General features: G+C 45.3%; 1 protein-coding gene across 2 annotated transcripts in view; it reads right to left on the reverse strand.

Annotated features, from left to right (window-relative positions):
- Positions 1–239: 239 nt before the first annotated feature.
- The window catches only part of WASF2 (WASP family member 2), a 41,302-nt gene continuing 18,614 nt past the window's right edge, over positions 240–22,927 (reverse strand). For both annotated transcript variants that reach the window (XM_073317975.1, XM_073317976.1), the window contains 8 exons: positions 19,527–19,680; positions 15,364–15,498; positions 14,665–14,818; positions 12,506–12,623; positions 10,711–10,841; positions 8,493–8,648; positions 5,523–6,037; positions 240–4,975 (listed from right to left, as the gene is read on the reverse strand). In XM_073317975.1, the coding sequence (XP_073174076.1) occupies positions 4,821–4,975; positions 5,523–6,037; positions 8,493–8,648; positions 10,711–10,841; positions 12,506–12,623; positions 14,665–14,818; positions 15,364–15,498; positions 19,527–19,656 (1,494 nt within the window). In that variant the 5' untranslated portion in view covers positions 19,657–19,680 and the 3' untranslated portion in view covers positions 240–4,820. The remainder of the gene's footprint in view (positions 4,976–5,522; positions 6,038–8,492; positions 8,649–10,710; positions 10,842–12,505; positions 12,624–14,664; positions 14,819–15,363; positions 15,499–19,526; positions 19,681–22,927) is intronic.

Here is a 22,927-nt window from a genome sequence, read left to right on the forward strand (position 1 = left end):
AACAAGTCTCGGCAGCTGGGTATGGGTGGCAATTGTAGTCTCAGTTTGGTTTTGCCTGTCTGTTGGTAACTCTCAAGTCCTCTCAAACAGTCATAATAAGAGCTTCTCAAAACCCAATCTCTCATGGGACCGCCATCCTCAAGGCCATAATGGAAGGGTCAGATCTTTGCCCTCTATCACCCACAGGCATCATTCCCAACCTGTTAGCCCCGGACTCCAAACTGACATGAACACAGGTGTTGATTGGATAGAAAGGTTTTATCAAGATTTTTTTTAAAGTTTACATTTTTAAAAAACGAAGATTTTTACATGTACATTACAAAAATTGCAAATAGGATCTTCATCAGGGGGTGGGGGGGGGGGGGGGAGGAGGGGAAGAGACCAAGCAGACTATAAAAAAGCAGTATGAAAACTTGGCTAAACAGCACCTGACAGAGGAAAATAGAAAACAGGCACTACTAGGAAAAACAGAGAAGGCCAGATTCCGAATTCAGATACATAAATGGAAAGGCAGAACTACTGCACTGAAGCCAGTAGTGTTAATCCTGATTTACACTGGCATAACAAACCAAAATCCGGCTGTCAATGTTCACTCTGTGGGGTAAAACAAGTTGTTAACCTCGATGCCAAAGACGTACAGTGTTCTGCTGGAGAGACTTTAACAGGGTTTAGTTTTTGATACTTCTCTGCGTTCCTTTGGTCTGAAAGGGAGTAAACCCCATTGCTCACAACCCAGAGAATCCTTTCCCACACCCCTTTTCCTTTGACACCGTAAGACTCATTTGGCTCCTTATAAGACATGGTGCATCTCTTCCCCACCAACACAACTTTTGCACAGAGTAGACCCCCAGGTTACAAATGGAATAATTACTCTTATAAATATATTTATATCATATAGGAAATAAGGCACTTCAGAAGCATCATGGCTCTTCTAGTTCTACATCATTCTAAACAAGAAAAAAAATGGGTTAGTTTCTAAAATGAATCAAAAGGAATAACGTTAATACAGTAATAAAATCTGATCCACATCCCACTTCAAGGCTTTGTAAAACAACAAGAGAGACAGAAAACCTGACCCAGGGCAGCTATGAGACAGGCTTGGCCCATCCAGGACAGGTACTTTTAAAGCAGGCATATTTAAGAAGTCCATGGACTGCAATTCTCTCTCATGAAGTTATACTTCACACAGTTTCTTGGCCATTTAGGACTTCCAAGAGCCCCTTCCCTGGCTCTGGTCTGGTGCACTGTGACTGATAAGGAGAGGAGAACCAATGAAGGTCACTGACTGCAGATGAGCCTCCAGGCTGAGCCCTGGAAACCTGTAGTAGGCATACCCTATGTGCAAGTGTGTGGGGGGAGAGGGGAGAAGGCTGAGAGAAGCTGCCAGGCACTACAGCTGAGAAGAGAGAGAGAACACAACCAGGATCAGAAAGGAAAGAAAACCCGCCCTGTCCAAACATGCTCTGTGAAGTGACAACGCATGTCAGCAGATCCAGTGGCAAATGACTCCCAATAAAAGCACTGGCTAAAGGCTGCACTGGATTTGCATGACCTGCAACCTGGGTTAGACTGGACAGAAATACAAAGGCGTGCCTGGACACCTATTAAAATTCTTATCCCCAGATTTGTGAAACACTGGCAGCTCCCTCCACTGTGCTGTTTGGAATGTACCTATCTCTATGGTCATATGAAATAAGTTAAGAACACGCGAAACCAACAAAGTGACCAGGAGGCTGTTTAGCCAAGCACATGCCCCTTGCATGAATAGGTCAGCAGCCCTACAGTTAGAGCCATTTGGGTACAACCATCTTGCAGAGAGGTTGTTCTTGGCACGTATTTTCTTCCCCTCCCACTATTCCCCCCAGGTTGAGGACCCATGTTTCAGATCCACTCCTAAGGACCCCAATGACTTTAAAAGCACAATTGTTTTTAAACTAGACTTGAATAAAGAAAACATTGTTCCTTCTATTGATGGGATCTCTGATCAGCATAAGTGGGCATTGCTTCTTTATGGCCACCCAGCACAAAGGGGTAGACTTTACTGCATAGATGTTTAGAACAACACTGGACAGAGCCAGGAGAATGGTCCAGAACCATCTGGCACCACCCCTCTTTCTCCACAATCCAACTGGTGGCTTGCACACAGATGGATTGTCCATTTAAGGTCACACGGGATATCACACCTTTCAAAGCTTCAAATGAAAGGAATATTAGCTTCCCCTTCATGAAATGGGGCCAGGTGGAGCCAAAGCAATTTTAAAAGAACCCAAGTATGGAATTTTTGTGTTCCTAATTTCCAGTGCCCTGGAGTGCATTATGGCTTATTGGCACTGGAGGATTGGAACTAACATTGCTCTCATATTCTTGTCCCATCAGAAAGTAGTGTAAGTTTCACTGCCTATGAGCTCGTCTTCACTATGGGGGTAAATCAAACTAAATTACGCTAATCCAGCTATGTGAATAACGAAGCTTAGGTCGACGTAACTTAGAGGTCAATTTACCCTGGTGTCTTCACTATGCTGCGGCGACAGGAGATGCTCTCCCGCCAACTTCCCTTATCCTTCTCGGAGACCTGGAATACTAGGGTCAAATGAAGAGTGCTGTGCCGTCTATTTAGCATCTTTATGGTCTTCACTAGACCCGCTAAATCAAGCCCTGCTGCATCGATTGCAGCAGCATCAATCTCCCCATAATGAAGACCAGCCCTATGCTCTCAGGATTCTACCTTACCCACTTGGCTTGCTGCCAAAATATAGCAGTGCAGAGATTTAATAAATTAACCTCACTGGTGCTTTCCAGTCAAACTGGAACTTGACAACACCTGCACCGAAAAACGTGGTCCCCTAGCCTCCAGAGAAACCTAAGATCTAGGCCACTTCATTTATTCTCTCTTTCAAACATTAAAAAAGGGAAAGGTATTGAAGAAAATAGCAACAATCCAGAAAAGCGAGAATTTAAAACACTAAAAACAAAAACCCAAGAGGGTTTTTTTTTCCTGGCAATACGGCAACCTCTGGCTGTATCTTGTGTCCCATGTATTAGTGACATCTTTGTTTTGATATACAAAAGCAGTAATAAGGCAAGTCATAGAGGGAAGGGAAGGAGAGGCACATGTTGGCAAAATACTTCAAAAAAGTAAAGGCAGAGCAGAGAATGGAGAGTTGGCCATCTGCATGGTCTCTCTCCCCATAGCTGGATCCATGAACCACATGGGCTGGGATCTCTGTGAAAAACTTAGGAACTGCTCTTTTATGTCACACTGACTGAGACTTCGACAGTCAAGCCCAGATAAGATATTAAACAAGCACCTGCTACAGAGAGGTTTTTGTATCTATCCTGTTGGAGGTGCTTGCACTCAACTTAAAAATGTAATAAAAACAATAAAACCTAAGTCAGCTAATATAAAATCCTCATTTCCACCCCTACCTGTAATGCAACTCCTGGGAGCAGATCAGGAATTTGTAAGTTTATCTGGTAAAGGAGATAATTCTCAGAAAAGGTTGCATTAACTACTGGACTATGGATGCGAAGTAGTGGAAAGATGGGCTAGATATAATGTTACTGATGGCTGACTCAGTCCACAGAGACACCCCACCACATGTAACCCTCCCCACCAGGGTAGGAGACAGCAGCATAGGCTAAATACTGGCATTTTCTGCTGCTCAATTCCCCGCATAAAGTACGCCATCGGCTTCAATGAAAAGCACCTGTACTCAAACTGACCAAAGTGCTGCCCTGAATAGGCCAAATGAGACACTGATGCGTCGCCTCCTTGCCCTGGCTGGTAAGTTAATTGTAGACACACTGAACACCAAATGAGCCTGAAGCCTATTTGGTGCTCAGAGCTCCCTTTCTCCGCACCCAATACCACTGGTTACATCTCCTGCTCTAGACACACTGCAGAGCTCACTAGGTAACAGATGAAAACCTTCCCAGCACAGCAGAACCTAGCAAGCCCTAGCTGTCACTGCTTAGTTTCCACAGCACACCAGAGGCAGGAGGGAAACTTTCTGACTTGGTAATGCCCCTGCACACCCAGACTGGGCAGCCAGGTTAGCGTTTTCCTAAGGCTGCGTCTCTTAGTTCAGCCTCCTTCAGCAGCTGTGGAGGCTCAAACCAGGCTATTGGAGGGGGTAGAGGCAGCTTTTAAAGAAAACCTAACCCCAGGTTTCCATGTAGTGCACCCTGCAACCCCACAGCTTGAGAGAGCTTTTTAGGCAGGTTCGTTTTGAAATGCTAGAAAAATGATGCTTCCATCACCAAAAAAAAAAAAAAAAAAAAAAAGGATTGTTCCAAGGATTATTTAATAATGGGGTGCAGTCTGGAAGAGGAGACATTTTAAGCTCATTTTCTAGCACTACTCCCAATATTAACCTGAGAGGATGACAGAGTTAGGTCCACTATATCCTAGATGCTGCTGCAATGAGAAAACTGGCTGAAAATGCCCTCCTGAAGAGCCCTTTGGCTGCAATAGGGTCACGGATCTTTATTTTTTAAAAAAACCAAACCATCCCAAAGGCTCTTTAACCGTGTTTTGTTCTGTGGCATTGCAAATCTGGTGGTCTATGTTTCCTTTAATGAGCAAGCACCACTCCTCCTCCTGCTGGAAAACAACACTGCAACCCACAGCATCTTGCGGGGGACCTTTTGGAAAGGTGAGTGCAAGTCATGCCAAAGGGGATTTGTTGAAACCCCTTAGTACATCTTCGGTTACTGGAGGAGACAGGAAAAGCTAAAAGGCTTTGGCAACCTAGGAAGTACTTGGCTCTTTAAGAAAGGGGTCAGGCCAGTGAGGAGGAGCGTGGGGAGCAGGACCATGGTTAATCAGACCACTCGTCACCAAACTCCGAAGAATCATCCTCGGAGTCACTGTATTCCACAGCGATGCGGCGAGAGAGGATCGTTGCCACGTCATTGCCCCCAACGTCCCGCTTCTCCTGTTCCCGCTGTTCCTCCACTTTGCGGAGCTGGAAGCCTGGCAAGGGGAAGAAGCCAGAGAGGCGGTCACTTGACGGTGGGATATTTCATGCGGTCTACAAAGAACTGTTGCTCCAATGCTGTGCTCTGAATAGCCCTGGGCAGGGCCTGATCAATGCCTGGAGTGCGCTGGGCCAGCCTGGCACAGAAGGGGGCACACAGGTCAAACCACTGACCAGCCTGGATAGGTTTGGAGCAAGGGCGACTGGAGGAAGCCAGAGGAGCTGGCTTCCCATACTCCTCGCAAGCGCTATGTGTTGCTTCTCTAAAGGCAGTTTGATTTCAACTTGGGAGCTGCATTGATTCTTACGGGGCAATCTGCAAAGGTTTAAAACTAGAGGGCACCCTCATCGGGGTGAAAAGGGGAGTTGAGGTTCTCTTTGGGTTAGATCATCTACAGGAGGTATGTGTCACAAGGAGCAAGCCAGCAGCAGTGCTGCCCATGGGATGGCTTCTGTGCTTCCGTGCCCTGGAATCTCCCTCAGAAGAGAGAATAGCTAGGCTTATGGGAAAGAGGATATGTAAAAATCACAGCCAGGGCTTACCTTGACGGATCGCTGAAAGCAAGTCACTTCTGGCATCAGTCACAGGCGGCAAGGAAGATTTTGGCTTGGAGGCCGAGGAGTCTGGAGACAGAAGTGGAGCCGGTGCACCATCCATGCCACTGGAAGACAGAGGTGGGGGGCCAGGAGGGGGAGGAGGGGGAGGAGGGGGAGGAGCACCATCTGCTGGCTGAGGTGACGGTGGTGGAGGTACAGCAAAGTATTCTGCTGCTGGAGGTGGTGGCGGAGGAGGAGGGGCAGAAAAATCGGGATGAGGAGGGAAGGAGGATGGAGATGGTGGTGACGGCATCCCTGAATTTGGAAATCCTACAGGAGGAGGTGGTGGGGAAACTCCCGACATTGGTGGTGGTGGGGGAGGAGCAGGAGGTGGAGCGAAGCCTGGCCTGGCACCAGGTGGGGATCCAATTGGAGGAGCTGGTGGAGGATGGCTTGGACTGACCAGGCTGGATCTTTTTTGTCCTCCAGAACCAGAACCTCTTTGGTTGTCTACTGGGTAGCTGTTGCAGGAGGAAAGAGTAATATTGGGGGTGGGGGCAGAGAAAGAGAGAGATAGTACCATTAGCTTTGAGCTCAGATTAGATTGAGTTTATGTAATCAGAGAGGATTTTGTCCAGCTTTCACCTCCAACTCCCAGCTTTTACTGAAGTTCTCCAGGGCCCTGGTGCTGACTATCCTGCTGCATTACTCTTGGCTAGGAGAACAGAACTGACAGCTGACACTGCGGCTGAGAGAAACACTATCGGATGTCCCATCAGCCCGCACAGTAACAGTATACTGTACGAGCCAAACACCAAATCTCTCTCTGCCAGAGGCCAGACTGCCCTCTCAGCTCAGAATCTTCTAGAGAAATGCCAGTCATTCTGTATCCATTCAGCTGCTAAGCAGGGATGTCTATCAAGGTAACCTTTAGTTCTTGTTTTCTATGCTATTAACACATTCACTGATTCTTTACTGGAGCACTGGTGATGATTTGTCACCTCTTGTCAAGGGTCTAAGGAAAAAACGGTAATGGGATCCAATACACACTGAAGGGAAATATGGATTCATAAATGACTGAATACAACTTTCCATTCGCAGGAAACATTAGTGCCCAGAAAGTGCTATGTTACCAGCTTACATATTGGTAAAAGGAAGCTTACACTGAATGCTAGCAAACAGAATGCTTTTGCCTCAAAACCTGGCAAATTAACACACAGCCTATGGTGCTCCTCTGATACGCCATGGAGACTATTGGTCGTTTTATAATGAAGGGTCGATTTACCTCCACCCTTTTTCTCAAATAAGAGATTCAGGGGACAGCCATGGCTTTAAGTAATTGCCTAAACCAGGACAAGTTTTATCGGAAGCACCCATCTCCACTCTCGCCTAGAGAGCTGCCGCAGGACGGCGTGCCTGTCTCAGGCGGTGACAGATTTGTATTTGCAACTCAAACTCACAAGCTATGCTGCCTTTTGATACGTTTTAGTCAAGCTAGCACTATAGCATTTGGCAGTCACCTATTCCCTCTATGTATTTACTCTTGCCACACTTTTCTGGTTCCTACTAGTTAAAAGATACTCTCGTTTTGACCTCTATAACTGAGCCAATATCAGGCCATTCTGGAATTGGTGTGCAATGGACCGGATCCTGGAGAACATTGATGTCTTGGGGCAATGAGGATGCTCTAGACCTTGTAGGAGACACTAGGGCCCCAAGAACTCGAACTATGAGGTCTCAGAGCACCTACACCCTGCACTTGCAAAGATCAGAGGGGAAAGTGGTGACAGTGTAGGAACCCAGTAACAGGGACTGTTTCTGTGCAGAGTGCTGTTGCGGGATGCAGGACCACATGCTCTCAAGCATTTGTATTTGAAGAGGGAGACAGATCAACTGGGCACCCAAAACTGGGCCGAGATTGTCTAATGGAACCCAGATTCTATGAGGATGGGTGCTTCATACATATGGAGAATTCACAGAGTAAGAAAAGTGAGCTAATGCTCTCCTGTTAGGGTATTATGGGAAGTTTGGGGCTTTAATTTAATTAATTTGAAGAGAGAGCTGGACAAATTTAAGAGTGTGATTGTATGATGGGGTTGCTTGTGATCGTAGGAGACAGGGTTCAATAGCCCTGGAGCTCGCTTCTAGTTTATGTCTTATGTTCCTAAAAGCTCATAGTTCGGGTTTCAGCCAGACACCTGCAGTGGTCAGGAACGGATTCCCCTCCCCTTTCAAAACATGTTCTGGGGTGTTTTTTAATCTCCTTCCTCTGAAGCATCAGGTACAGCCATGGCTAGAGATGGGACGTTGGACAGGAAGGGCCAGGGTTCTGAGGTGGCAGTGAGCATTCTCGCTCTAAGGTGCTTGGCTGGCTGGTTCTTACTCACATGCTCAGGGTCTAACTGATCACCATATGTCAGATTGGGGAGGAATTTTTCCTCAGGTCAGACTGGCAGTGACCATGGGGGTTTTTGCCTTCCTCTGCAGCGACCCTCACACATATACACATGCTGCCAGGATCATTGGGTATATGTCACTTAATCAATTCCCTGCTGTTGGGAGAGTCCTTGGGCACTGATGTATCTTGGTCCTTCCTATTTCTGCCTGTGGCACATAGGAGTGTAATCTCCTGTGGGCTGTAATACTTGGATTTAATTTTGGTTATTGGGTTCAGTGTGTGGGTGCTGGAGGGAGTTGGTGGCCTGTGTTTTACACAAGGTAAGACTAGATCTGGTGGTCCCTTCCAGCCTTAAACTCTATGACTCTATACTGACGGGTGTTCTCTCACTAGGACTCTTACTTATGTTAACCGAAACTAAACATTAAGGAGGGGTCGTCATACTCTTTGTACACTTTACTGACAGGCAGGTTCACTCGGGTCTCAATACAGTACTTAGTTAGCTAGTGAAACCCACTAACATATCACTTTGCCCCACCTACTATTTCTCTGTGGCCGAACAGGTCTCGGAGGTTTACCTAAAATCCAAGGGTGGTGGAGGCAGGCTGTCCTCTGGGTAGGATGGAGATGGTGGTGAGACAGAATCAGACTGCGGTGGTGGTGGATAGTAGCTCATTTCCATGCTCTCATCTGAGCCAATGCTGCCATTCTGATACACCACATTAGGGGGATATCTAAAATTAAAGATAGCAATGGAACAGGGATACCCAACTTCCTCCTCGCCTCCAAAAGGAGTACTTCCAGGACGGTGCATCAGGGAAACAAAACCAGGAATGCAGGCTGCTCCACCGCAAGTAGCCTAGTTATTGGAGCCATGCTCAAGTGCCTCACTCCAAACTTCAGACTGGAAGCTCTTCTATCAGGAATGTCTCAAGCGCTGTTAAAAGCCCAGCACAACGGACCCCGAGTCACAATCTGCACCTCTCTGTGCTACTATAATACAAATAATTTATTCAAAAGGGACACCATGTGGCTCCAAATCATGTATTTGTACATAAGTCATTTCCTGATCTAAGTTTCCTGAAGCATTTTAGATTACTGGAAATTGTTCAGATTTTTAGACATTTAAAATTCACTTTCACTCATTATGGCTGTTTATTCTCCGTGGGTCTCAGTCTGGACAATGGAAGTCGACTAGTTATTCTCACTTTTGTTTATTGTTAGTATCCAGACAAGTTTATTTTCAGGTTTTTATGCATCAGCACAGTAATTCAGTGCGTGGATTGCCAACACTAAAAGAGAATATTTGTGTTATTTTAAAACAAAACAAATATTTCTATTAGTTTTAGGGTTGGTAAAAGCTTGCTCTTAAATCTGGATTATGGGCAAAAACCGGACTTGTCAGGTCTCATTTACATTGTACACTCTCCATGGCAGCATAAAAGTCCTAATGTAACCATGTGCTCATTAGGGCAAAGGCTATCACCTCCTGCAGGTTGGGAAAGCACTTAGCACATTGTGGATGCAGTCATAAGTAAATTTCAAAGTATCCAAAGCTGAAACATGCAGTGTTTTGTTTGGGCCACCCCCAAGTTTGACAGTAGAGTAAGATCACTGAAACAAAAACAAACACTCTTCAAGCCTCATATCAGAACCTACAGCGAACTAAAATGCATAGGAGAATTTGTAGTGGGAAATAGTGAAAGCAAGGAAAAGTCAGTCTCAAGTCAACTGACTCGGCTATTAAAAGAAAAGCAGGTTTTATTTTTAAATATAAAATGTGTGATTAAAAATAAGATTTTCTTAAGTGAAAAGAGCCACAAATGGCAAGAAAAGAGCATACTGGGAAGTGCATTTTGGGAATTCAGTTTGCTTCCCGCCAGACTGGTGTCAGAAGTTAAATTAAATCCTGAATAGGAGGCACTGAAGAGAGATCTGTAGCTGAAAAAACTTGGATCGGAGGAGAAAAGTCCTAAATTTTGAAACAGGAAGCGGGGCTTATGAAAAAGCAGTAAAAGAAACGGTGCCCCACCACCAAAGGTTAAGAGTGAAAAGAAAGAGACACAAAGCAGTTTTGGGAATGTCTGCCTGCCCTACTCACTGGCTTTCCTCACCACAAGAGGCTCCTATATTAATTCAGCCCATAACTACAAGGAGACAAAGGCTACTAAAATTATGTCACTTTAATGCCTTGAGTGCTGCTGTGAGAACTTGGGAGAGAAGGGTCAGCACCACCTTTCCTGCTGATTTCTCATGGTGGGGAACACCTCTCTCTGCAGATAGCAGCCAACCCTCCATGAACCCCAGAAAAGCCTGATGCCTATGAAGCACTCTCAGAAGAGCTTCTGTAGGTTTGGAAGTATGCCACAGAGTCTGCACTCCTCCTTCCATACGATATCCCCACGCTCCAATGCATGGCTTCTGGCCCTTGCTAATTCTGTTCTGGGCCAGACAAAACTGGTGACCCAGCTATAAAGGGATGAGTGATGATGGGCTAAAGGGACTAAGTCCATGACATTTCTGCATCTGTGGGATAGGGGAGCCGAGAGCAGAAGTAGATTTGCTTCTGAAGACCACTCACGCCACCTTGTTTAAACTGTTTAGCTTCTTGATTTATTTCACAAGTTTTAAACCAACAGACAGATTTCCTTTAGAGAATCTGATTAGCAGGGATATCGATCCACACTGCACAGCAGATCTGGAGAAACTGCAGAGCAGGGTGAATTGCATTACCATCAACAATGCCAGACAGCTTCCCTTTCACAGAGGGCTGCATAAATAGCCAGATTCACTTACCCAGCAGGTCCTTGTCTGTCTTTTGACTCAACAAACTCCTGTCCCATTTTCAATTTCTCCCACTCCTCTTTTCGGGTTTTGATTTTCCGCGGATTCACATTCCCTCGGTTGGGATTATCCTTCTTCTCTTTCTAAAGAAAGAAAAGTAAAGAAAAAGACCCATTAAAACTGAAAACGTGTTTGGATTTAGTCTGTCCTTATTCCATCTCACTGGGAGGGGAGGAGGAGAGAGAGAGCCAACTAACATTTTAAGAGATTACAAAAATCTTGGGATTCTTTGAGACTGCAGTAGAGTGAATTTAGTACTGGTGGAAGGATCAAGATTTGCCTATATGAACAGTTAATTTGTGGCAAGATGGGGATGGGGGAGGTCAATCTACCTTGAACTAGCCAGCTGGGCTCTATATGCCCACGTGAACGATTAGTGCACGGCAGGTTAGTGAGGTAGATTTACACCCTATCTTGTTGCGCACTAACTGTTCATCTAGACAAGCCCTCAGACTGAGATACGAAAGGCCTCTACCTACAGAACAGCTACTGCACAAGTGGCAACATAAGCATGAACTTTCCCCCTGTGCTCCAACCAGTGTGCCTCAATTCTGGCCAGGAAAGATGGTTTCTGGAGTGAAAGGGCAGATCAGTTTCCCGAACCTAGGGCTTGCCTAAACGGCAAGTTACTGGGCACCAAGCCAAGGTGTGCATCTATAACGCACCTGCTTGCCATGTAGTAATGCCCCATGTGGAAACGGCTACAGCACAATGAAAGTCCCAGAGTGCCACAATATCAACACGGGATGTTACTGCACAGCAAGAGTCTCACCCTGGCTTGCTGCACAGCGTCTTACAATGTGGACAAGCCTCTAGTGCCTCTTTGGTCTTTGCGTTGAGGCTTCCAAAAGGAAGCCAGTTAATAGCAACTTGGAAGTAGGGTTTTTGTTAGGCGGACACCTGCCCACAACGAACTGGGCTAAAACCAACCCCATTCCAAGGATTCCACTATGCCGAAACTCTCGCTTATACTCTGACTGCAAGGTCATGAACTACTTTGAGATTTGATGTTCCAATCACTTACACTGTAAGTCAGATTTCCCCAAACTAAGCCTTGGAGGTATAGTAAATGAATCCTTTTATAATGCAATTTACCTTGTAATTCACTAATGTCAAAAGGACACTCAAGTGCAGCAATGGGCCAGTGTGGTGGTGGGTTTTTTTGTAGTTTTACATGGCTTAAACACTTCCATATGTTAAAGTGTAACTGGATTTTTAAACTTAATCTCTTCACTGCTGCCAGAACAGGCACACCCGTTTCCTTCAAAGGTACTGGTGATGATATTCCGGTTACATCAAAGCATACCAAAGGTAATAATAGGGTGCTTTAATACTGAGCAGAGATGCCTGCAAGATACTGCAAGAGTACTGAAGAGGTTCTACGTTTGTCCTTGCCACCCAAAAGACAGCATTTACTGTGCTAACGCATCGAACGCCAGGAAACAGATGGTACAAAGCTACGAAATGAACGAGCATCACCATCCAAACTGTGTGAAACTCAGAAGAACAGATTTTTAAAATCTCTCCACTTTAATAAGCAAGGATAATAGTAACAGGCAACAAGGAATATTTTTTTTTAAAAGTATAATTTTAAACTTGACCGTATACCCTCTAAAGAGCCCAAGTGAAAGTGAAAACTTGGATTTTGAAGAGAAACTGTCTCCTAGGAGTCTCTGGCTTTTCCTCCTGCCTTGTCTTATCTACTATTTCTTTGCTAGCATTCAGCAACGATGCCCCATCCCCTCACCCTGTGCTTCCGCTTTTCTTTCATGATATCCTTGGTGTCCTGTAGCATTTTCTCTTTCCAAAGATCAAAGAAGTATGAAGGGTCTGTGTAGAACTTGAGTGCCTCTTTGCCATCATCCCTGGAATAGAAACACACACAAGGAGCCAGTCAGGTGCTTGTCTGATGCCCAAAGATTTCAGACACCCACCAGGTGTCAATTTCTATCAATCTGAAACAAGAGGCCAAATATTTTGTACTCTTTCTCCGTCCCCTTCAAATAGGTGTCTCTCTACCTTTGAGGAGCCACCCACTCCACCGGCTAATTTAAAACCACCACCACACCTCACCTAATTTGAAGCCACCACCGCTTCTCAGCCGTGGCTGAATAGTTAAAAGCGCTTGACTACAATCCTGAAGGTTGCAGGTTTGAGTCTCACTTGATCTCACACTCAAAGGCCACCTCCAGTTCACCCAGCTGCAAAATGGGTACCTGATGCATTGGGTCAGGGCAGTCAGACATGATGCTGGCCAAATCACTCCCTTGTGTGCCACTGGCTATGACACTGATGTGCCCTAACCGCATCAGCCTGATGAGCTGTGGCTCGGGGGAACTCTGACCAATCTCCCAGCAAGGCTTTGCACTATGATTCTCCTCTGGTTTGGGAATACATAGTTTTGATTTCTGTACCTTAAGTAAGGTGCAAGAACTCCACTGAGCAGCTACTCCAACGATTACAGAGGCAGCAGCAGATGTCTGTCCCCACCGCCCCCCCTTGTCAAACACCCCCCCCGCCTCTCTCTCTCCACACATGCCCCTTCCCATCCTTCCCCTCCCCATCTGTCTCTTCCAGATAGCCTGCTCCACAGTAACGCCAATGGATACAGGCTTGGGCACATGCACCTCCAAATGCTGAACAGAGTTCTTTTCAGCGACAATCTCCATCCTTCCCACCCCCACCCACCAGACTGGGGCTCCTGCTATTTCCTCCAAGACATATTACACAATTATGTGCTGGGACTTTTCGGCAAGTTCCCTCCCCACCTGCCCGCCCTTTCAGAAAAATCTCCAGTTCAGGAACTCCAAATCGGACCAGCAGCATCCTTGAAAGTCAGGAGTGTGTATGCACATGCCCGCCCTCCTACTTTGCAGTACAGTAGCATCTCACAGAAGACAGCTGCCTCCAGCTATCTGTAATTACTTTTCACCTGTTCAAAAGACATATACGGATGTGGGCTAAAGAAATATTCATACTCCAAAACCCCTGCTCTACGACTATCTACAGACACTCAGACCTCAGTGGTTCAGCAGCTACCCAAAAGAGCCAGAGTTGTGTGAATTCATAGTTTCACCTACTATAGTGCTATATATTCACATTTAAACAACAGGAGGAGGAAATATTTAACTGTTTTTATATATAATATTCTCACAGCAAAAGGACTGACCAAGTATTATTATTTTATCAACTACAGTTGGTTAACATAGTAAAAGCCTCCTGATTGGTTAATATTTAAATCTCACAGTGTTTCAAGATCACATGCTGGAAAAAGTCATAGGAAACGAACTGAAGTGCCAATTGCAGCTCCCGAGCCTCAGTTTGAATATCACTGATCTACAGGATGACCTAACATGGCTAGACCGTTAAGGATAAGGGCTTTATGCAGGTTATACAGCCAGGGTCTAAGCTGAGTCAGTCACCTGACACCAGGAATAGACCAAATAATGCTCAAAATCTAAAGGAGTCTGCTGTATCCATTTGGGTCAGTGCCACAAGCAAATTTATATCCTGTAGTTTCCAAGAAGGCTCTTGGAAAGTGACCACGAGATCACACAGAGAAGTATGAGAAAATACATCGTATCCAAAACACCTAGCAATGTTACTCAGTGCCATTCAAGACTTGTCTCCTTAAGGCACCATCACAAAAGCAACAACGTAACTATGTAATTTTTCAGCTACCTTTATTTGTGCAACCCCAGAAGCAAACCTACAAATAATCCAGCTAAAGAACAGCAAAGGCCCGAGGCACCCTAGTTAGGTTACTCCATTTCCCTTAGGGACTAGTGTTTCTTGAGTAAGTGGCTTGTGGCCCTGGCCTTTGGGTGAGCACCTTTCTCAGCTAACTGTGGAGGAGATGTTCCCTACAAGGGAAAAAAAGGAGCTACAGAGATGCTGCAGCATTACCTGTAAGTGGAGAGAATGTTGAGAGGTGGAGGAGTATTGCAGATGCCGTATGTTTCAAGGACGGGCACCGGGAGAGAATCTCTGTCAAAGAGCTTCTGGTCCTGAGTGGTGGAGCTTTTGAAGGCCTTCCTTGTATTAATGCCTTGTAGGGACACTAGGAAGGAGGGAAGCAATGGAAAGAGAAAGTGAAGGACAGTTCGACCCAGGTGATTGATACAGAAGGCCAAGTAGCCACATCTGATTTCAGTTACAGTTCTCAGCATGCTCAGCACTTTCTATGGTTGGGTTCCTTTTTCCCCACAATACTCTTGAGAAAAGAAACTCCAACCCTGTCTACACTGAGATCTGAAACTGTTTCAATATGGCTCTCAAGAAAGGTGCTAAGGTGGTTTCAAATTTCAGTGTAAACACAGCCTGAAAATCATGCTGCCACACTATTTACTGAATAGCCAGCCAATGGACATGGAGACTTGCTAGTGACCACCTCCAGCAGAAACAGACTTGTTTGGAACCACTCCACATGTCACTAGCAAAGTATTTTTCAAGACAGTAAGGGAAAGAGTTCCTGTTAGTGGAAAGGAAAACATATGAGCCTCTAGCACACACAGCTTCAAACTCATTTCAAGGCCATGAGCTCTGCTGGTTTGATGGGGCTCTTTAGCACGCTTGGTCTGAAAGTGCTGTGCTCCGCTCCATTACCTTCTTCCTCTTTGGGATCCAGCTGAGTGACTTTGACTTGTAAGCGGTCGACCCTCTCGACTAGAGAGCTCACCCGAAAGGCAAAGGTGTTGGCCTGAGTAAACAGCTCTCCAAAAATGTCCTCTGCAAATTTACCTGGAATATTCAAAGGGCTGTATTACTCTTTGAGCTGTATTATACTTTCCACCCCCAGCCCTTAATACTTGAGTTCTCCTGATCCCCCCGCCCCAAACCAACCTGCTGCTTCTTCCACATTAGCATCAGCAAGCTATTTACTAGCCTTTACAAGAGTGAGATTTGTTATTTTCAAGTTTGGCTGTGTTGATACCACCCAAGATATTAGCACAGAGGGCGAGCTGATGCACCGTTCCAGCTAAATGACACCTTTCTAAAGGATCTTTAAACAATGAAATACAATTGAAGTATACTACTTAAGTCTTGAATAAAGTAATAGACATGGGTGGACACCAGCCAAGTTGACAGCGTGCTGTATTAGTCTGCATCTGATTGGCTTGCAGTCTCTTTAGGGTTACATGATGTTGTTTATTAACAACCAGACATAGCTCTATGGCACTTCAAAAGGCTCCCAAATTATAAATCACTGCCTTGCAGTAAGGCCTCTTCGACGGTAACTGGTACCTATTTTAGAGTTAATTGTATTCTAGAACTATATGGTATATTCAGGTCTTGACCCTAAAGCCATAGCCACATTCACAGACAAGGATACTGACCCATGCATTCCTTCAGATAGAGCAACACCTGAAAGACTGATGCTTTCCAGATTATCTAAATATAAATAAATGCTGGAGTATTTCACTACTACTTTCACTAGAGTTTCTTAAATGTGATGAACCCTCTGTAAAACCTCAGACTGCTCAGTGAACAGCCAAGACAAATGTTACTATTCATTCTTTGCACTGCGGTAGCACCTATGAGCCTCCACTCATGGATCATTGTGCCGGGCATTGTACAAACAAAAAATGATAGTCCTGCCCCGAAGAACTTGCAAGCTAAGTGGATTCAGACAGGTGGGGAGAGCAAGGAAACAATGAGACAATATTGGCCATAAGAGGCAGCAGTCTCACCATACCAGTCGCCTCTATTCCTCCACCAGAACCTGCCCTTACCCAGTCTTGGGCAGAATCCTGCCTATCTAAACATTTATGGCCAAGCCTGTCAAAAACACAAACCTGAAGTTAAGCTTCTAATAAGCCAATAGCCCCCCTTGAAGTCAGTGGGGGCTGTCAAGTGCTGGGCACTTTTGAAAAATCCTGTCAGGCAGTCAGGAGCCTAAATAAAGATGTAACCTTAGAGTCCTTTTTTTGGGAAATCTTGGCTTTTAGCACAAGTCATATGTGTAAAATGGAAATTGCATTTCCAACAGCTGATTCCAGAGGGAAGGAGGGGAAAAAACATCTAAGTTAGGCTATCATTCAAGGGCAGCTGTCTCCATGACATCTACGAACATGAGTAAAGAGTCTGCACTTTGAAGCAATACCAAACTCAAGCCCCTATCCCTGCAGTCATTTTATACAAGGGTGCTGTGTCTCTGAGTCCTAGAACCTAGCCCTGTGACTCTGTTTTCTATGCAGGTTGTGCACAGTGTGATTCTCCTCCCCCTGCCTCCCTTGGTAATATGGGGTTTGAATTCAGGGACCCTACTTTTGCCCTGCTGACCCCCCTTGTCCGCTTCCCTGTGTTAACTCATAAGAAGATATTCATTCCCTCAGACACAGGAGTCAGACAGATCTCATTGTAACAAGCTTTCATGAAGCATCCTCTCTGTTCTACCTCACCATAAGAGCAACTCACACATTTTACAAAGGATGCTACAATGAAAGGAGAGGGAAGGTTCATCTATAATGAAACTTGACAGACCTCACAGCAATAACCTCATACAACAAAGTTGTTACGTGTTTCCATTTTAATGAGATTTGGAACCCAATTCTGAATTTCACAAGGAAAAGACTACAGATGTTGGGAAAACCTGAACAGTTGTTTTGCAGTGCTGAGCAGTACACTTTAAATATACAAAGATGAGATACAAACATGGTTATGCACACTGGTGTATGTGCTTGGGTGTATATTTATTCCTCTAATGGCATAACTGTGTCAGCACATGGTTACTGTATAGGATCTAGTATATGCTTTTGTATTTCATGCACATTTTTTGGATGGGGGCAGAGATTAGTTTTCAGGGATTTAGCTGCTTGATTGATTTTACTTCAAGAGAAAAAATTACAATCAAAATTATCTTTATCATGCACTTGCAGGAAGACAGACTGAATGATTTAATAGGTCTTTCCCATTTCTAGCTTCTATGATTCCACAGAATTAACAGAAATGCACAGACTGCCTCTCCAAAGTGCTACTGGCTGTCATAGTAACAAAGGGCAAACTCACTGGAATACGAATGCGGCACAAGTTTTATGTTTGTGTCTTTGTAAAGAGGTTGTGGTGTACTCGGCATGGCTGCTTATTCACTTGACAGGTCTGCCGTCACTTACTGAACTCTCTTTAAATTACTACAGTATTCAGCACATGAAGAAATATTCCCATTTTCAAAATAACGTACAGACAACTGGGAGAGGAGCTTGGTCATTTGGGTCTCAACATTCTGCAGTAATTAGCCCAAAGACCAGAGCACTTACAATTCTGTCTTCAACCCTGGGGATGCATAACAGGAGAAGATGCTCAATTTTATTTCCCTCCCTCCGCATTACCCTCAAATGCACAGTGATGCGCATGAGTGTCAATACGAACAGCCTGTCTCACAGGAGCTTCCCCAACAGCACTCCTGGTTGTGTCTGTGATTGGTCCTCCCCACACCCCAGAGCGAGGCTCCCTTGGTACCCTCCTGATAAAGGAACCAGGCTGTGATCTGGCTTCCAGCACTTCACTCTCTGTTCTGAGGGATAAGCAGAGGTGCTTTGAATATTGTGAAATGCACAAACAAGGTCTAAGCCTGAGGGATATCGCTGGTGCTCTGTCTCACGAACCCACAGCATGCCTTTTGGATCTGGATCAGCTTACTCTCTCTATCTGGGATTTAAAGAGCTTTACCGTCCTCCCCCTTCTCATTTCATGCGCACAGGATGGATTTTAAGAGAACCCTAATGCTCCGTGACCATCTCAGGAATCACATCTAACTGTGGAACCGTGAGGGGCAATTGACAATGGATGGGTAGACTGGTCTTATCCATTACTGCACATTGATATTTTTAGCAACAGACTTAATGCAAGGCCTGTTGGTATCAGATGAGAACCTGGAGGCAGCACAGGGGTTTTAGTGATAGCAATGTGCTTTCACTACTGGAGAAACAGGAAAATTTTTGCCGGGAATCCTCTCATCCATGTTCACATTGCATGAGAGAAAAGGTCTATCTTGTGAAGGAAACAGAGATACTTATAGGTCCTAGAGTGAATTTAAACAATGTACGAATCTGTTTATCAAAGCATTTGCAGGTCTCATTTCAAGGCCAATGAAACAAATATTGAGCAAAGGGGGGCTAATCTGAATCCAGAACATTTTAATGGAGAAAAAAGAAATTGAGTACAGGCACAGTGATTCTTACCGTTTATTTTTGTTATAAAGCTTGGGCCTATGTTTTCACTTTGCCCCTCATAAGGCTGCCACCACCTCACTGGTAACCATTTGTGCCGCTGTACCAACATGCGGCCCGCAAACTCCAATATCCCAGAGGCAGTTCTTAGTCCGAATTGGGGACTTTCAGGCTTGCAACACCATAAATGTAGCACGGGCAAACAGGCCAGAATCTGTGTGTGCGTTTTGATTACCCTTCATTAAAAATGATCAATTGTAGATTAAACACAGTTGAGCTACAATTAATAGCGCATGCAATTACAGGCGCTTTCTCCGACAAGGCACTGGCCACTCCGAGAGCCTCCCATTTTACAGCCCTCAATTATGCTCCATCCTTCCATCTACAATTTTGCTGCAGCTCTTCCACTCCCCTCCTCTCCAATTTTCTTTTTGTTGAGGAGGAGGTGGGAGAAGGACAGGAAATTAGCATCAGAGATGTCTTTGGGAAAATATGTTAGCATTACCCAGGGAAGGCAGATGGGGGAGAAATAGGAATACAAGAACAGAAAGGGAGCTAATGACTCCTGAGGGCAGCATGCGGGCTCGCAGTGGTACTCACTCAGGCTGCCCAGCTGTCGAATGACATTTGCCAGGGTGATGTTGGTCATGCATTCCAGCTCACTTCTAACGCTAGGCAACGTCTGACGGCACAGGTGCCTTGGCTCAATGTTCCTCGTTACTAACGGCATGGTGGACCCGCTTCAGGCAGTGTTCTAAAAGATGAAAAACAACCCAAAAAAGAAACAGGAAAGGATTACTCACCCACACATTCCAGGCACACCAGAGCCACGATGTTCATTTTCCTGCTCTGAAACAGCTCTGTGTATCAGGCATCTTCTTCCCTCCCCACCCTTATGAAACTGGTTCTTTGAAAATAAAGATCCTGCTGTTCTACAGCTTGCAGTGGAGAAGCAGAGACCTGTTGGCTCAAGGGTACAGGCAGCAAAGGAAAACTGCCCATCTTAGCTGAGCAAGGGACTGTTTACATTACTGCTGCCGCACCACCCTTCCCACTGATGCATCTGCACTGAACAGTCACACTCCTTCTCCAAATATTGCAGAACATCTAACGACAGCTACTGTGAACCTTTCCATAGGAACATTTTAATACGTCCATTTTCGAACCAAGAATGTTAACAGAAGTTAGCACTTCTGTTACGCCAGACACACTGACATGTACATTCCCTCCCTCCTCACCAACAGAACAGACAGAGAGGGCTCACATGAGATAACAGGAAGTGCTTGCAGCTGACCAGGAAACATTCTGGTGACTGTTTCTTATCCTTCAGGCTGTGCCCCTCCCTTGTAGGAAATTCCCATGTGACCTAGTTTCTACAGATCCATCGTTTTAGAGTTAGTGGTTTATCACATTGGTAGCTTTATAAGGATATGTGGGAGGAAGGGGGTAGAGCCCAATGCTGAAAGACATCAACATTGATCACTACACACAGCGAGATGAAACTTCCAACCCCAACTTCCAATTCTTCTAAAATTTACGGAACACAAAAGCTTCTGAAAGTTATCCTTCAGAAAATGGTTGCGTGTGTGTCTGTTGCCTGCCCAGTACTTTGTAACAGCAAAATCTCCACTGCTAACATGCCTAACTGTTAAAGCAATAGATTAATTCTCTTATACCTCTTGCCCACAAAAAGAAAATGGAACTTCAGCTCCTGAATAATGGAGCACAGCACAAGCAGTTAGATACACCTCCAAAATCTCTAACATGAAAGCAAATATATCCCAACTTCTTGATTAATTTAGGAAGGAAAACAGTCTCTCTTGTAGGTCAGATGAGAAACAATGCTATAGAAACAGACACCTCCCCTTGTGATGGACATGCTAATCTGCTCAGGATGGGTGTAAAAATAAAACAGGAAGCTAACAGCCTGGGGAACGTGGCTTCCTGTCACCAACAGCAACAAACCAAGAACCAAAATAATTTAAAATCAGCTGTTTGCTCTTGACTTTGAGCCACCCTTTGATAGTCTGTGGCAGCTGGCAGCTTATCTTTGAGGTCCAGGAGTCCTTCCTGGATGCTTTTCTACTAGGACGTTAAGAAGAAGGAGTGGGTATTATCTCACCAATTACCTCACAAACCAGATTTTGAATTTCCAAATTTGACCCGTTAATGCAGAGGAGTTCAAGGTCTGGAGCACTGCAGGGTATGCCAGGTATAAGGATGCTTTGTTACAGTACCACCAAACTCCATTATAAACCAGTCATTTAGTTCACTTGTCACTGTGAAACAGAAAGAAAAGGAGTACTTGTGGCACCTTAGAGACTAACCAATTTATTTGAGCACAAGCTTTCGTGAGCTACAGCTCACTTCATCAGATGCATACTGTGGAAAGTGTAGAAGATCTTTTTATACACACAAAGCATGAAAAAATACCTCCCCCCATCCCACTCTCCTGCTGGTAATAGCTTATCTAAAGTGATCACTCTCCTTACAATGTGTATGATAATCAAGTTGGGCCATTTCAGGTTTCAAAAGACCAAAAAACCTAATGAAAGCGATGTTGATGAGCCAAACCTAAAAACCAAGAAAAGCAGGAAAATTAACAGGGCTGAAATCCCTCCCTCTTAGACCTCCCTGTGCCTGGGTAGTGTAAAAGCCATCAGATAGTTAAGTACAGAGTGAGCTAAGGAAGGACTTCCACCATTAACTCTAAATTCCCTGCATTTTGTGGATTAAAGCCAGACCCTTCTAAATTCTTCTGTCACGTTAGGTTTTTGTGCTTTAGCTAAGCCAGCGTTTCCGTGCTTCCCCTGGCAGCACCCCGTAACAGCCACACCCGCAGCTCACATATATATGGGGCTGTAAGCTTAGGTAGTACCTATCTTTCTCAGGCTTCTCCTGTTTCTCTTTCTCGAGCACTGACTCATACGAGCACATGTAGCTTGGTTCCACAGAGCTATCTGTGGGCATCCCACTGACCTAGAGCAGGGAGTAACCTTCTGGGGAGAGGGGAAGCCATCGGAGGACAGAGAGCAAGAAAAAATTAAAACCACAGGAAAGATACTGAGAAAGAGACCAAAGAGCACAGGAAAAAAAAAAAAAAAAGAACCCTCCCCTCGCCCCCCCCCCCCCAAGATATTGCGGCAACTGTGGTAAAGTTATGACTAGGGCCCTACCAAATTCTTGGCCATTAAATGCATCACGGACCGTGAAATCTGGTCTTGTGTGTGCTTTTACCCTATGCTATACAGATTTCATGCGGGAGACCAGTGTTTCTCAAATCGGGGGTCCTGACCCACAAGGGGATTGCAGGGGAGATGTAAGGTTATTTTAGGTGAGTCGCGTTATTGCCACCCTTACTTCTACACTGCCTTCAGAGCTGAGCAGCTGGTGATCAGCATCTGTTGGCCAGGCGCCCGGCTCTCAAGGATGCACCCCGCCAGCAGCCGGGCAGAGGTAAGGGTGGCAATACCATCCCAGGCCACCCTTACTTCTGCGCTGCTGCCTTCAGAGCTGGGCGGCCGGAGAGCGGCAGCTGCTGACTGAGGGCCCAGCTCTGCACAGTACCGCAACCCTCCCTTCAATAGCCTTGCAACCCCCACACCACTTCTTTTTTGGGTCAGGACCCCAACAATTACAACTCCATGAAATTTCAGATTTAAATAGCCGAAACCATGGAAGTTATTATTTTAAAAATCCTATGACTGTGAAATTGACCAAAATGGACTGTGAATTTGGTAGGACCCTAGTTATGACACAGGAGGGACATGGGGACCACTCTACTGCCAATCTAATGTGTGGGGGAGGAGGAGGGGGAGAAGGGCACACTCCTCTTAGGAGCCACTAGCGTAAAACTATGTTGGCTACGCCCCCCAGGAAATAAGGACTTGTCTAGACTGTGATGTATACACTGCTTTGTTTGAAACTAAGGCAAACAGCAAAAGTCTGGCAAAAGTCACTGTTTACACTGGTGCAGTCTATCTATGCTGGGGGGCTGGGAA

This window comes from Lepidochelys kempii, chromosome 19, assembly GCF_965140265.1.
Source record: "Lepidochelys kempii isolate rLepKem1 chromosome 19, rLepKem1.hap2, whole genome shotgun sequence".
Lineage (NCBI taxonomy): Eukaryota > Metazoa > Chordata > Testudines > Cheloniidae > Lepidochelys > Lepidochelys kempii.